Here is a 13,885-nt window from a genome sequence, read left to right as displayed (position 1 = left end):
TTGGAGGCACATGATAAAAAAGACTGAATCAGCATGGTTTCATTAAGGAAAAATTGTGCCTAACAAATCTCTTGGAACACTTTTATGAAATAACAAGCAGGACAGATAAACGAGAATTGGTGGTTGTTGAGTACATGCATTTTCAGAAGGCTTTGACAAAGTGCTACACATGCAGCTGCTTAACAAGTTAAGACCACATGGTATTACAGGAAAGATACAAGCACTGTTAGAGCATTGGCTGATTAGCAGGAGGCAAATAGTGGGAATAAAGAGCCTTTTCTGGTTAGTTGCCAGTGATGAGTGGTGTTCCACAGGGGTCTATGTCGGGACTGATGCTTTTTACATTATATTTCGATGATTAGGATGATGGAATTGTTGGCCAAGTTTGACAATGATATGAAGATAGGTGGAAAGGCAATATTTCTGAGGAAGCAGAGGCTACAAAAGGACTTGACAGCTTAGGAGTATGAGCAAAGGTGTGGCAGATGGAATAGTGTTGGGAAGTGTACAGTTATGCACCTTGGCAGAAGGAATAAAAGGGTAGACTATTTTCTAAATGGAGAGAAAATTCAAAATCCTGAGGTGCAAAGGGACTGCGGAATCCTCGTGCAGAATTCCCAAATGGTTAATTTTCAAGTTGAGTCAGTGGTGAGGAAGGCAAACACAATGTTAACATTCATTTTGAGGACTAGAATATAAAACCAAGATTGAGGCTTTATAAGGCCTCACATGGAGAATTATGAGCAATTTTGGGTCCCTGTCTAAAAAAGGATGAGCTGACTTTTGAGAGGGTTTGAAGGAGGTTAACGAAAATTATTCCAGGATTGATCGGCTTATCACATGAGCAGCGTTTTATGGCTCTGGACCTGTACTCAAAGTAACTTTGAAGAATTAGGAGAGATCTCATTGAAATCTATCAAATGTTGAAAAGCCTCAATAGAGTGGATGTGGAGAGGATGTTTCATATGGTGGGGAATTTAGGACCGGACGGCATAGACTCAGAATAGAGGGACGTCCACGTTAGCCAATCTATGAAATTTGTTGCCACAGGCTGTTATGGAAGCCAAATCACAGGATATACCTAATGCAAAGGTTGATAAATTCTTGATTAGTCAGGGCCATGAAGGGTTATGGGAAGAAGGCAGGAGATTGGATCTGCGAGGGAATTGGATTAGCTATGAGGGCAGAGCTTAGGAGAGACAATAGTGCCTAATGGCAACTCTTTTGCTTGCATCTTTGGAAACAGCTCTATTTCTATCCTTAATATCTCTATTTTTCCCTTTCAGGGTTCTTTTGAAGACCCTGACTTGGAGTTTCACACTGACTTCAGTCCTTTGCGGGAATGGGACCGCTCTCATGTTCTCACAACTGATCGTTATCCAATAGACCAAGGATGTGGCCTAGAAGAATAGCTCACCTCCAGAGTTCTGGCATTTTGTGGCTCTGGAGGCAGGCGGACTCGAGGTCACATCTCAAAATCGTGCAGGAAATTGGTGCTTTGTGGGAGATGGAAGATCTCTGGCCCAGAGATCCCAGTTCTTTGGGCACAGAGCTCTGAAAAAGCAATACAGCGGACTTTTAACATCGTAAATCAGTGAGTTGTTTATGTCTCCCCTCCTGCTGTGAAATGGAGACACCTCTTTTTCCCTTATATCGAATACCAGGTGAACAAGTAGTCTTCGGGGTACTGCAAGTCTGTGTCTTTATTGATGCTTTGCTACACGCTTGAGTGCTTGGTGGGGGGGGGGGGGGGGCCTGATGCTTTTTTTTTTGCTGATGTGGAGGGGGGATTGTTGCTTTGCTGTTTCTTAAGCGTGGGAGTGGGGAGCTGAGGGAAGCTTTGTGGTTCTAACATTCTTTGGGGCACTCCTCTGTTTTGTGGCTGGTTGTGAAGAAAAAGAATTTCAGGATGTATATTGTATATGTTTCTCTGACATTAAATGCACCTTTGAAATGGTGGAGCAGACTCAAAGGTCCAATTGGCCTATTTCTGCTTCTGTACCTTATGGTCATAATCTTTATGTTATCCTTTTTAATTCTGGCTAAGCCTACTTTCTATATCTAAGACTTTATTCCCCATTAACTATAAAGGTATTCAAAAAACCAAGGAAATAGAAAAAAATAGATGAGCAAAGCCATTGTTGTTAATGCCTTGGTGGATCATTTTCTCAATGCTTGAACTTGCTTCAGTGAGCCATGAAATCTTAAAAAAAATTGGAATTATTTCCATTCTAAGTAATAAGAAATGGTTATTGCACCTCAGCTCACTTTCAAAAAGCTTTTTATGTTTAGACTTGTAGTGAGTACAGACTGGAAATATTTTACCAGTGTTCAAAAGAGGATAGTATTACATTTCAAAGTTTAAGTCTTTTCGGTGATTCTGGTATGTTCTACTCTTCTTTTTGGATGCTCTTTTGAGATGGTATGGATTTGAAATGAAAAACAGTATCATCCTCAGATACCTGACCTGCTTTCTCTGTTTCCAGTGGGACTGAGCCAAGTTTATACTGAACAACACTGGTTTGTTGCCAACCCTGAGTGTAATGTACAGCAAAAGTGGCATAATACTGACTGTTTCTTCTGAAGAGCTGGGAATATGTTGGGAGTGGGAGAAATCATAAACTTTTTCATTGAAGGGAACATTTCTATGTTTTGGGTGAAAATCAAGACAGCAATATCAACTTAACATCTATTTTTCAAAAGCTATAATAAGCAAGACATCTGTTGTTACTGTTCCTTTGACAGCAAGCTTTTACACAGACTATGTCTGGAATTCTGAATTGGCAGCAGACAGACATTAGAAATTTGGATACTCATTTGGGAAGGAGGGGGGTTAAGGGCAGATTTCTGCCTCCCCTACTTCTTTAAAGCAGTAAAGGCATATATAATACAAGCTATTCAATAATTTTAAAAAAATTATTGAGAATAAGCATGATAAAGAATAAGCTGCCGTGGTATAGGAAAATAAAGTGACTGAAACTGATGGGGTTGGTATAGAATTGTAGGACTGAATGGCCTCTTTTTTAAATCAGAATAAATACTGTTTCCTGAAATACTGTGGTCTTGTTTTAGACACAGCATCAAGAATAACATTCTGCATCATAATTCTGTTTATTTTTCTTCTTTTGATCGTAAAAGGATTAGTTACATTGAACCTGTTTTTCAATATGCTGAAAACAACCCATTGTACATTGTTACAAGTCAGAGTAAATTAATTTATTACCTACTTTATAGGGAGTAGCCTAGTAATTGTATACATGAATGCATGATTGTCAGATTTAAGGGTGATTTAGAAAGATGCAATGTTGTTATGTGCCTTTCAACTTGCTTAATATTTTGCAATCTAAGAGTATTCACGTTCATGAGATAGTAAAATTCATCAGTCAAAATGGTCTTATGCAGCATTTCCATTACCTTGCAGGTGGGTTTAGGTTGAAGTAGGATTGATACACTGAGTTTATAGTGCCAAAATCCGTTATGTCCTTTATATACAGGTGAAGCAGAATAATATCTGATAACGTGTAATCTTTCATTTTCAATTCCACTACAATAAAACAAAACAAACTTCAATAAAGTCAAAAATTAATATATTCTGAAGGAATTTCCCCCATAACATTTACTTTGTCTCTTTTTTCTGATCTGGAAAGATGGAACAATGTTGTTAAACATTTATGCTGCAATACAGATACCACTATTGGAGAATGCCACTGCAAATGTAGAATGTATTTATGCTGATATATATCTTCATTTCATATAAGCCATTATGCTGTAAATGTCAATTTTGTTAAGTCTTGAAGTGTTAGCACCATTTTTACCCTAATTCCCAGAATGTGATTATAATTATCGTTATTCCACAGAACATAACAAAAGAGAGGTGATACAGTATCTTATGCCAAATTCAAATATTCCAGTATCACTAGATCAGTCATATACATCATTACTTTGGGGAAAATCAATTGTAGGTGTTTTTTTTCCACTAATTATAGGATGTTCGATGTTAGCAAGATATCGTTCTAATGTTGTGGACTATTTCCAAATCTGCCTCTATAATCCTGTTAGATGTAATGCATTATTTGAATAATTTTTAAACAGTTGTAATAAACCAGATTAATGTAACTTTTAATAGTTAAAATATAAAATCATAAAGGAACTACCTTGTAACAATGAAAATAACTCCCTTGATGCATCATTAACGCTTTTTCCTTCCATGGGAAAAGTTGGCGCACTGATCCAATGGTAGCATCTTTTTGTTTTCCCAGACCAATGATTTAACTTTACTGAAAGAAAATATATCACAAATTAACTGAAGAAAACAAATGCAGGGATGATATTGACTTCATGGAAAATTATTTTGGATGCTGCAAGGCCTCATTGTGCAGCTGAAGAGCCTGCACTGCTTATACATGGGTGTGCACACATATATACACACACACACACACAACTGATCATTCTGCAAGATTAAATGGAGAAGTGCATTGAGGTTGCTGCAAAGCATTTGCTGATTTCACTGGTACTTGACTTACATTTTGTAACAAAGGTGTACTTGTACTAAGACAGCACATCAGAAAAGACTCCTTATCTGAGATTTTAGGTTGTACTACTTAAACACATATGGAAATATCATTTAACTTGTATGCAATTCAGGATCTCAATGAGAGTGTAAATGTTAACAACAGAGTCTCATCTAGCATTAGTCCAATTCTGTGCTTACTCTTGCCAGGAATTCCTTTCTGCAAACTAATTTGAATAATTGGACACCCACTGTTCACCCTCTCAGATCAAATAACTTGACATCTACCAGAAACCAAATATAGGTCTTCTCAGAACCACCTCATCAGTGACAGCCACAAGATACTGAAATAAAGTTTATTTCTGTGCAGATAGCATCTATATTACAATGATAGCTTCAAACCTCTAATTGCACTTTTACCTATTGCTATTTATTTAATGGATTTCTATTGATGCAATTTATTTCTCAATGGTTTAAGAACTTTGCACATTTAAGAGCCTTGATGAATGTCTCTGTTATGAACGTACCTGTCAGGACTTAAATATAAACTACTGTAATTCCGAACAGGATTTCAGAGGAAGAGTATATATATCTTTAACAATTAATACATCCCCTATCACTGGAAGATGCTTCAAAGTTAAAAAGCCAATTCTGAGTTTGAAATTTATCTGAGACAAAGCCAGTCACCAATTCCCGTTGATACAATATTGTGGTAATTCTGGAAGGATGTTTGATAGTTTCCACTTTAACTCAGCAAACATATGGTCAACTAATTTTTCCAACTTCATCCTGACAAATTATGCTGCTAATTTAATGCAAAAATATTCACCTTTAATATCTGACCCCCATACAAGGAGTTTAGCCTCTATAACCAGGTTCCCTCGTCAATGAGATAACTGATGTATGGTCTTCCATATTTTACCTGTACCCTCTGAAATGTAATACAGTACCAAGGAATTAAAAGTTGCTGACCCTCTCCACCTCTGATCCTCTGATGAGGATTGGCTCAGGGACTTCCAGTTTCCTCTACCTTTGGTCTTGCTGACACTGAGTGATGTAGTGGTGTAGGGGCATCAGTGCTGGACTTCGGGGCGAGAGGTCCCGAGTTCGAATCTGGCCGGCTCCCTTGCACGTTCTCCATCCGTGCCTGGAACAACTCGACCTCGTTAAAAAAAACCTGGAGAGGGATGGGCTTCCGCTAGGTTTCAGATGCCCAAGACACGCTGTATGACAAGCAATCACCAAAAAGATCAGTGTGACAGCACCGCAACGACTCCACCAGGAGTTAAGGGCACACATGCAGGTTGTTGTTCTGGCACCACTCAGCTAAATTTTCAATCCCACTCCTATATGCTGATTCATCCCCAGAGTCCCCAGTGGTGTCATCAGCAGACTTAAATATGGCATAAGTCATAAGTATAAAGTGAGTAGAACAGCAGCTAATATCTCTCCGAGCATCCTGATCATTTTTGTTCTAAATCCTTCTTTAGATAAAGAGGTCAATAAATTTATCTATTTATTTGCAGATACAGTGTGTCAGCCCTTAGAGCTGCACTCCCCAGCATCTCCCATCTCCTCGATTTAATCCTAGCCTACTCATGGGACAATTTACAATTACCAATTAACCTACTAACCTGTATATCTTTGGATTGTGGGAAGAAATCGGAGCACCCAGCAAAAACCCACACTTTCCACAGGGAGGACGTAGGGAATGAACTCTGAACTCCAAAGCCCCAAGCTGTAATAGCATCGCGCTAACCACAACACAACCTTGGCGTAAAATATTGAACATGACAAACTGCCCTTGGCATCTGAATGGTGTGCTAAGCTGTTCTACAGAGTACTGAAAAATCAACCACACTGCTGAGCCTGGTGACACATAAAGGCAAGACTAAATAAGGGTGATAAATTTCATCTCCTGAAAGACATCAATAGACTAAGTGGAAATCTGATAGAGCTGGGGTCATCACTGTTTAGCACAAGTCTTTTAAAAATCTCAAATAAGAACTTAAATTGTAAAACTGCCATGGTGAAATTTTGAATTCCATTTTCTGTATTGTTACCTCTGGTTCAGTAGTCTGGTAATGGAATTGCTGTATCACTGCTCCTATAAAGCTCTCTCTAAAGCCCTGTACAATCTCAGCAAGGCATCTTTACTGCTGTACTTCCTTTTAATAAGTCATTTGCTTTGGGAGGAATTTACAGAGGTACAGGAGAATCTAAACAGTAGTATTTTGAAGAGGCTACATGAGCACAGGGACCCAGTGATGCGTATTCGCAGATCTTTGAAGATGCTATGGCAAGTTGAGATGACAGTTAAAAAATGCATAAGGCACCTGGCTTTGTAAATCAAAGCAATGAACACAAAACCAAGCATGTAATGTTAACATGCTGCAAGGGGCTAGTTATACATGAGCTGTAGTATCATGTAAAATTTTGAGAACCTGCACTTTAGGCTGGTTGGAGAAACCCCCTGGAGAGGTACAGATAAGATTTTCAAGGATAACGCCAGGGATGCAGTTTGAAGGACAAATGAAGAGAGGCAACATTAAATAGGTGGAAGAATTTTAAAGAGAGTGCAGGAACAAACCTGGTCGGCTGAGGGTAGATGAAACTTTCAAGGCTGCAAAACAATGCGAGAAGGCTGTTATAAAAGCATTTTAAACAAAGTCCTGGCTTTTATTAACAGAAGCAAGGAGGACAACAGCAAAAGATTTATGTTGAATCATTATAAAACACTTTGACAGGATAAATAAGGAGAAATTGATTGCAGTGATAGAAGGTTCAGAACTAAATGACACAGATTTAAAATGACTGCTGAAGGAACTAAAGGTGACATAGGAAGCTTCCTTTTTATCAGTGGGTCATTCACATCTGAAGCACAACCTAGAAGGAAATTCAATGGCAATTTTCTAAAAGGATAAGCATTTAAAAAGAAAATTATTACTGGGATAAGAACACGGGACAGGATAAATGCATAGATTTTTTGAGAACCAGCAAGAGTACAATGGATCAAATAGCCTTCTCCAGTGCTGCAAAGTTAATGATGTTCTTCAGTTATGAAGATGTATTAGATAAAATGCAATTGATCATCTCTGAGCAGACAGAGTTAAGAAGAAGCTTAATTGAGAACCTTAGACTCACAAAAATTTCTTCCATTTCCCCTGGCAAGTGAATTGGCAACCAGAAGTCACAAATCTAATACAATTGGCCAAAGAACTAGACAGGAAATTAGGATATTAGAGAGAAATTAAGGTCAGGAATGCATTATCTATAATTTTACAGGAATTTACCAATGGCAAATTGACAAATTTGAAGAGAGTTATTCTGTAAAGTTATGAAGGAAGAATTGATGTATGAAACAGATTTAGACAGTTCTATCAAAGGTATAGCACAGGCTCCTTCACAGCAGTAAGCTTCTATGATCCCAAGTGAATTAAAAATATTATTAGATTTTAAATACAGTAAGTTTTCATTTAAGTGTCTTGTCTATTGATTGTCCATTATTAGTTAAAGTATATTACTTTATTTTGGTTAATAACTTACCAGTGTCAGAAGGATTACTTGAGGTGAGATGCCAGGTGACCTGTGGTTTTGATATCTCTCTGTAATTGTCATTTTCTATGTTAATCTCCTGATTGAAGCAGGATGAACAAGGTTGCAGAGCTCCAAGTACTATGCGAGAAGGTACATGCTTTAAAAAAAGGTCAGTTAAAAATTAATTTCATCTTCATGTAAAATATGTAAATGCATAAAGCTCTAATACAACAAAGCCAAAGTGATAGAAACAGGACAGGGCTGATGGAAATGGCAGGACATAATGAAGAGGCCACTTAGTCTTCAGTGAACTTCAGGAAATCACTGCTGCAGTGTTTAAATTAAGCAGCAGGAGGTCACTACTGGGGAGGCATGGTAATCATCCAATTAACTGCTCATAGGAGAAACATACCAGAAGGGTGGGAAGGAAGTCCAAATTTTTCTTACAAGGCATTCAATCCACAAGAAATGCAAGAAAGAAGTGCCGTCCTATTTGGATTCTGCCTGGTGATGGTAGTGGAGGAAAGGTGGGGAGGGGTTCATATGGAACTATTGGTTTCAACGTGAGTAACAATTCTGGAATTTGCAGCCATTTTGACTCAATATGCTGTGTCCCGAAGATCTTAAAATAAGTGTATTGACTATAATTGTTATCCGCCATGTACCAAAATGTCATGCTTCTTCATAAATTTCTAATTTTTGCTCAACAATGAAAAACTTCTTAGTTAAATAATTGTGCTGTGATGTATGTGTTATCTATCAAGACACTGTTTAACTATTTACATAAAATTGCATTTCCATTAGTGGTGTTAGACACAGAAGATATTCCAAAAACATAATTGCCTCTAAGTTGCAAGAAGTTTGAAGAATAGCTTTACTATTGCATTATGCAGAACATCAAGGGATGTGTAGATTCCAAATTGTGCTGAATCATAGTAGCATTATACTACAGAGGGTAATTTGGCCCACAAAATCTATGGTGGCTCCCTGTAGACCAATCTGCCTATATTATTCCTCCTCCCTTTATAACAAAGTGTACTTAATGCAAATTTAAATAAGTATGTCCTAAACTATACAAAGGCCATCAAATTCTTCCTGAAAGCCTTGACTGTCTCTGCATTCACCACCCACCCAAGAGATTTCTAGACCACAACCATTCTTTACTTCTGGTTCTTCAGCAATCCATTCTTCATTTTCAGTCAAGTCACGGTTGGTGTTCATTTCTATTAAATTTCCCCTCAGCAACAGATTTTTTTTTTAATCACGTTCTTATTTGGTTATCATAAATAAACCAAAATGAACAAATCAAATCCTCAAACCATCCATAAGATTCTGTATACCAACAAAGCTGGTGGTTAACTACAGATTCAGCCCCATTTTAATTTACATCAAAATAAAACTGGCTAATTTATGGTCTGGCAAACAATGCTATGCTCCTACAGTATAAATGTGATACAATCTATGCAATAAAATCCATATCAAGGACAGTGCAAACTCTAGAACACTAGATTAGTATCCAGAAGTACTACCTGCAATCACAGCTGCTTTTGTGATTCACTATTTCAACATTCAGCCCTGAATCTCCCAGGATTACAACTTGTATGTCCATTACATTTCAACATAATCTTTTCAAATTCACTCACTAAACCACATCCCTGTAACCAACTATACTACTTACATTATGAATTTAAGAGTTTTCACGTTGAACACCAGTACAGATCTGGTACAACCACATTCAAAATTGAACTAGTTTAAAGAAGTGCTTAATTTGCTTATTTTTGATCAAATTAATTTGTACACGACCACACATTCAATGGGTCTGTGTAACTTTGCATAGTATAAGACATACTTATTTAAAATTTTGCATCAAATGTCCTTTGATATATTCAAAAGTGGCAACTTCAACTCTGCTGGAAAACAGGGCTGTCACAAAAAAGCAAGAAGTTAGTCTTTGATTGCACATGCTGAACATCCACTCGACAAAACGCAAAGATTCAGTTCAAATGACTTCAATGGAATCCAATATCCAGGTGATTGGAAACATTCTGCTTCTACTCTCATACACATTTAATTAATAGTAGCAGCTAAAGTTTTCCAAAAGGGTCAAGTTTATAAAGTAAGGTAATTTTAATATGACTAAAAAAATCCATACAGAACAATTCAGTGGTTACACAATGTACACTAGTCAGTTTGCAAATGAAAGAAATTGAAACTTTTAAAAATATGTTTACCAATATCCCTGCATTTAAAGAAAAATCTGAATTTGATTAGTTTCCTCTAATCCATGTAAATAAGCAGAAAGAAACTCCCCATGATTATTCACCTGATCAAGCTTTGAAACTTCATTAAAAAATGCGAACTTCTGCAAATGTTACATTTTGTTTCCAATATGATATTCTGGAAAATTTGATAAGTTATGATCATTATGTGTTTGCATCCAGAAATGCAGAAGTATTTATAAATCAATTCCACCAAGAGAAGCACAACTTTGATGTGGTTTGGAGGCATGTATGCCTCAATGACTCAGAGAACTATTCTGGCTGGAGTCAGGGCTTCGGTTTTTGATAGGGTCACCCATGCCATAATGGTCAAAGGCTAGAGGCCAGATTAAGAGCGGTCTACCTGTCCTCCAGGTTTGGGGATTCAGCTCAGGACAATAACCCTGACTAGTCAAACAAAACTGTTATGGGAACAGCAATGAAGAATTCTTCAACATCTGTGCATGATGGCATTCCGGAGTCTCCACCTGGGACTTGTATGGCTAACAGTGAAAACCAACAGGAAGCTACTAGCACAATAAAGGAAGCCACTCAACACGACCAAGACAAGACCAAAACTGTTTTTTTGGAATGTAGGAACCATGTACAACATTAGCAAGCTAACACAAATAACTGCAGAAATGCATTGTTACAGCCTATTTATACTGGGGGGTCAGAATGCTGGCACATGACAGACAGCTGTTATGAAGGTACCACAGCTCTCAGGGGCCGAAGGAGCGGGATCAGCCCCCTCCTTCTGGAGAATCGCAAGATCGCTATTAATTCGGGACTCGGAAGCGAGAGACAATGCAACGGTTTTGACCATTGTTCGTAGGGGCACCTGTGTCACGTGCATGTCCCGGCTACGTGACAACTATCATGGGCATGAATACCCCTCGAGCAATGTGGGGGTGGAGATTGCATCACCCTACATTGAAGGACAGCCACAACTCAGCAGGTAAAGATAAAAGGGGGCTGCAGGAGGCGGTACCCCAGAGAGAGAGACGCTCCCGAAGAACTCGATCGCTCAACGCTCCCGAGAGAGCTGGAAGACGTGCAACGCCACGTGCGCCCCTAACTCCTTTGGCCTAGGGAGTGGGTGACTGATGATACCGAGAAAGACATCGCACTGAAAAAGGGTAAAACAACGCTCCCCTGATTTAACGGAGTGGCTGCGTAAAGACCCGGGCAAGTTCTTTTCTCGTTTTCACCGACCCCTCTAAAACACGTGAAACCCAGCCGGAGGGCAAAAGTCTGCAGACTTCTGAGTGACCTTTATATTTCCAACGGACAAGATATTATCCCCTAGACAACAGTCGAGATTATTTCATAATGATGATTATTGCTATACCCGCGTTTTAGATTGAGTTTTACTGCCATATACGATTTGAATGTTTGTATTAACCCTGCTTTTTGTGCTCCCCTTTTGAATAAAACGTTTGAAAATAGTGCCATCAGACTCCAACAGACCTCTCTATCTTTGCTGGTGAGTTATCCAGTTACGGGATATGTAACAACTTGGGGGCTCGTCCGGGATTTGACACCAAATTGGCAGGCCAGTGAATCGGGCTTGTAATCCAAAACTTGAATCTGGTTATGCGGGTAGCCAGACGGGAAACCAGCAAAGATGGACGTGGGTGAATTTATGGAAAAACCGACAGTGGGGGCACTAGAGGCGGCCACCAAATCAGACTTGTTAAATTTAGCGAAGGGGTTGAACCTCACAGAAGTGAGGTCGTCCATGAAAAAGCGGGAGGTACGAAGGGCCATAACCCAGTATTACATTGGGATGAAGGTGTTTGAAGCTGAGGCATTGGGAGATATCCCTGAAGAGATACCATCAAGTGGGACGGTTCAGTTAGAGGTGGAGAAATTGAAGTTGGAACGTGAAATTAAGCTAAAAGAGGTGTAAGTGGCTGAGAGAGAGAGAGAGAGAGGGAAAGGCAAGAGAGAGAGAGAGAAAGGCAAAGGCAGCATGAAATTTACCTAAAGAAGCTAGAAGCAGAAGAGAAAGAGAGGGAACGGGCCGAGAAAGAGAAGGAACGGGCCGGGAAAGAGAAACAGAGGCAACATGACCGGGAAATTGAGAAGATGAAGAACGAACGAAGAGATCAAGGGTTAGACCAAGCAGAGCGGTTTAATGTTAGTAGGGAGTTGAGATTGGTGCCCCCGTTCAAGGAGACAGATGTCGATAGCTATTTCTTGCTTTTTGAAAAGGTGGCAGTAAATCAGAAGTGGCCAAAAGAGCAGTGGGAGGCGTTGTTACAAAGTGTGTTAAAGGGGAAAGCCCAACGAGCATATGCGGCCTTGTCCCTGGAGGAGGGAGAAGCGGAGAATTATGAGGTAAAAAAGGCCATTCTCCGGACTTACGAATTGGTACCTGAGGCCTATAGACAAAGGTTTAGAAATTTAAGGAAAGGGTGGAATCAAGCGTATACCGAGCTAGCCCATGAGAAGGGGGTGCTCTTGGACCGTTGGTGCACCGCGGAAGGAGTGGACGAGGATTATGGGCATCTCAGGGAGTTAGTTTTGATTGAGGAATTTAAAAGTTGTGTTCCGGAGGAGATCCGGATATATTTGACCGAGAGGACGACTAAGTCCGTCTCAGCAGCTGCTAGGTTCACAGATGAATATGCCCTAACTCACAAGACAAGGTTTTCCTCGACAAAAAGTTACCCGAGAGACCGTGGGAACGGTAGGGAAAGCTCGCCGGCTAAGGTGGAAACTCAGCCGGGAGCTAGCCGGAAAAGTGAGGATACCAGGCCAGAAACCTGGAGATCTCCTGGTTTGACCTGTTTTAATTGTGGGAAGGTGGGGCATATTGCATCAAAGTGCTCCGCTCCTAGGAGGGAGCCAGAAAAAGGGAAAGCAGCTATTCCTATAGGATGTATCGCGTTGATCGGGAAATCGGCGAGAGGGCCCCTGGTAGATGGAGTACAGGAGGGGCATGAGACATTTAGTTCTGAAGGAACCGTGTCCCTGGAGGAGGGTGGCCCACAAATTCCAGTACGGATCTGGAGAGACAGTGGGGCTGAGCTATCATTGATTAGCCGTAAAGTGCTAGAGTTCGGACCTCCGACGGGAGAGGTAGCCCTGAAAGGCATAGGAAAAGGGACCGAAGTGGTACCCTTGCATAGGGTCATTCTAGATTGTGAGTTGGTGTCGGGACCAGTAGAGCTGGGGGTCCTGCCAGAGTTGTCGGCGGAAGGCGTGGATGTCCTTCTGGGGAACGACCTAACGGGAGGAAAAATGGGAGTAGCAGTGAAGCTAACAACCCAGCCTGCGAGGATTGAGGCCCCTCCCTCATATCTGAAGGTCTACCCTGCCTGCGTGGTCACTCGCAGCATGTCGAAAAGGACAGCTGAGAGAGAGAGCAGATTAAATCCGGCCGATTTTGATTTGGCCGACACATTTTTACCGACTCTATACCAGCGAGGGTCAGAGGAAGATAAACCGGAGAGTAAGGGGGGGGGGGGGGGGGAGTAAACAGGAGGAGGTAGACCTGCCACTAGCCAGGCGAGAGTTTGTACGGGAACAGGAAAGTGACGAGGAGCTGATAGCCTTGAGAGAGTTGGCTCTT

At 40.2% G+C, this 13,885-nt stretch overlaps 1 protein-coding gene across 2 annotated transcripts in view; it reads right to left on the bottom strand.

Moving 5' to 3' along the window:
• The window catches only part of dph6 (diphthamine biosynthesis 6), a 255,096-nt gene that overhangs the window by 120,855 nt on the left and 120,356 nt on the right, over positions 1-13,885 (bottom strand). For both annotated transcript variants that reach the window (XM_059955869.1, XM_059955875.1), the window contains 4 exons: positions 8,057-8,204; positions 7,101-7,133; positions 4,155-4,277; positions 3,415-3,544 (listed from right to left, as the gene is read on the bottom strand). In XM_059955869.1, coding sequence (XP_059811852.1) covers positions 3,415-3,544; positions 4,155-4,277; positions 7,101-7,133; positions 8,057-8,204 — 434 coding nt within the window. The remainder of the gene's footprint in view (positions 1-3,414; positions 3,545-4,154; positions 4,278-7,100; positions 7,134-8,056; positions 8,205-13,885) is intronic.

This window comes from Hypanus sabinus, chromosome 2, assembly GCF_030144855.1.
Source record: "Hypanus sabinus isolate sHypSab1 chromosome 2, sHypSab1.hap1, whole genome shotgun sequence".
Classification (NCBI taxonomy): domain Eukaryota; kingdom Metazoa; phylum Chordata; class Chondrichthyes; order Myliobatiformes; family Dasyatidae; genus Hypanus; species Hypanus sabinus.
This window is presented reverse-complemented; position numbering and strand designations above follow the sequence as displayed.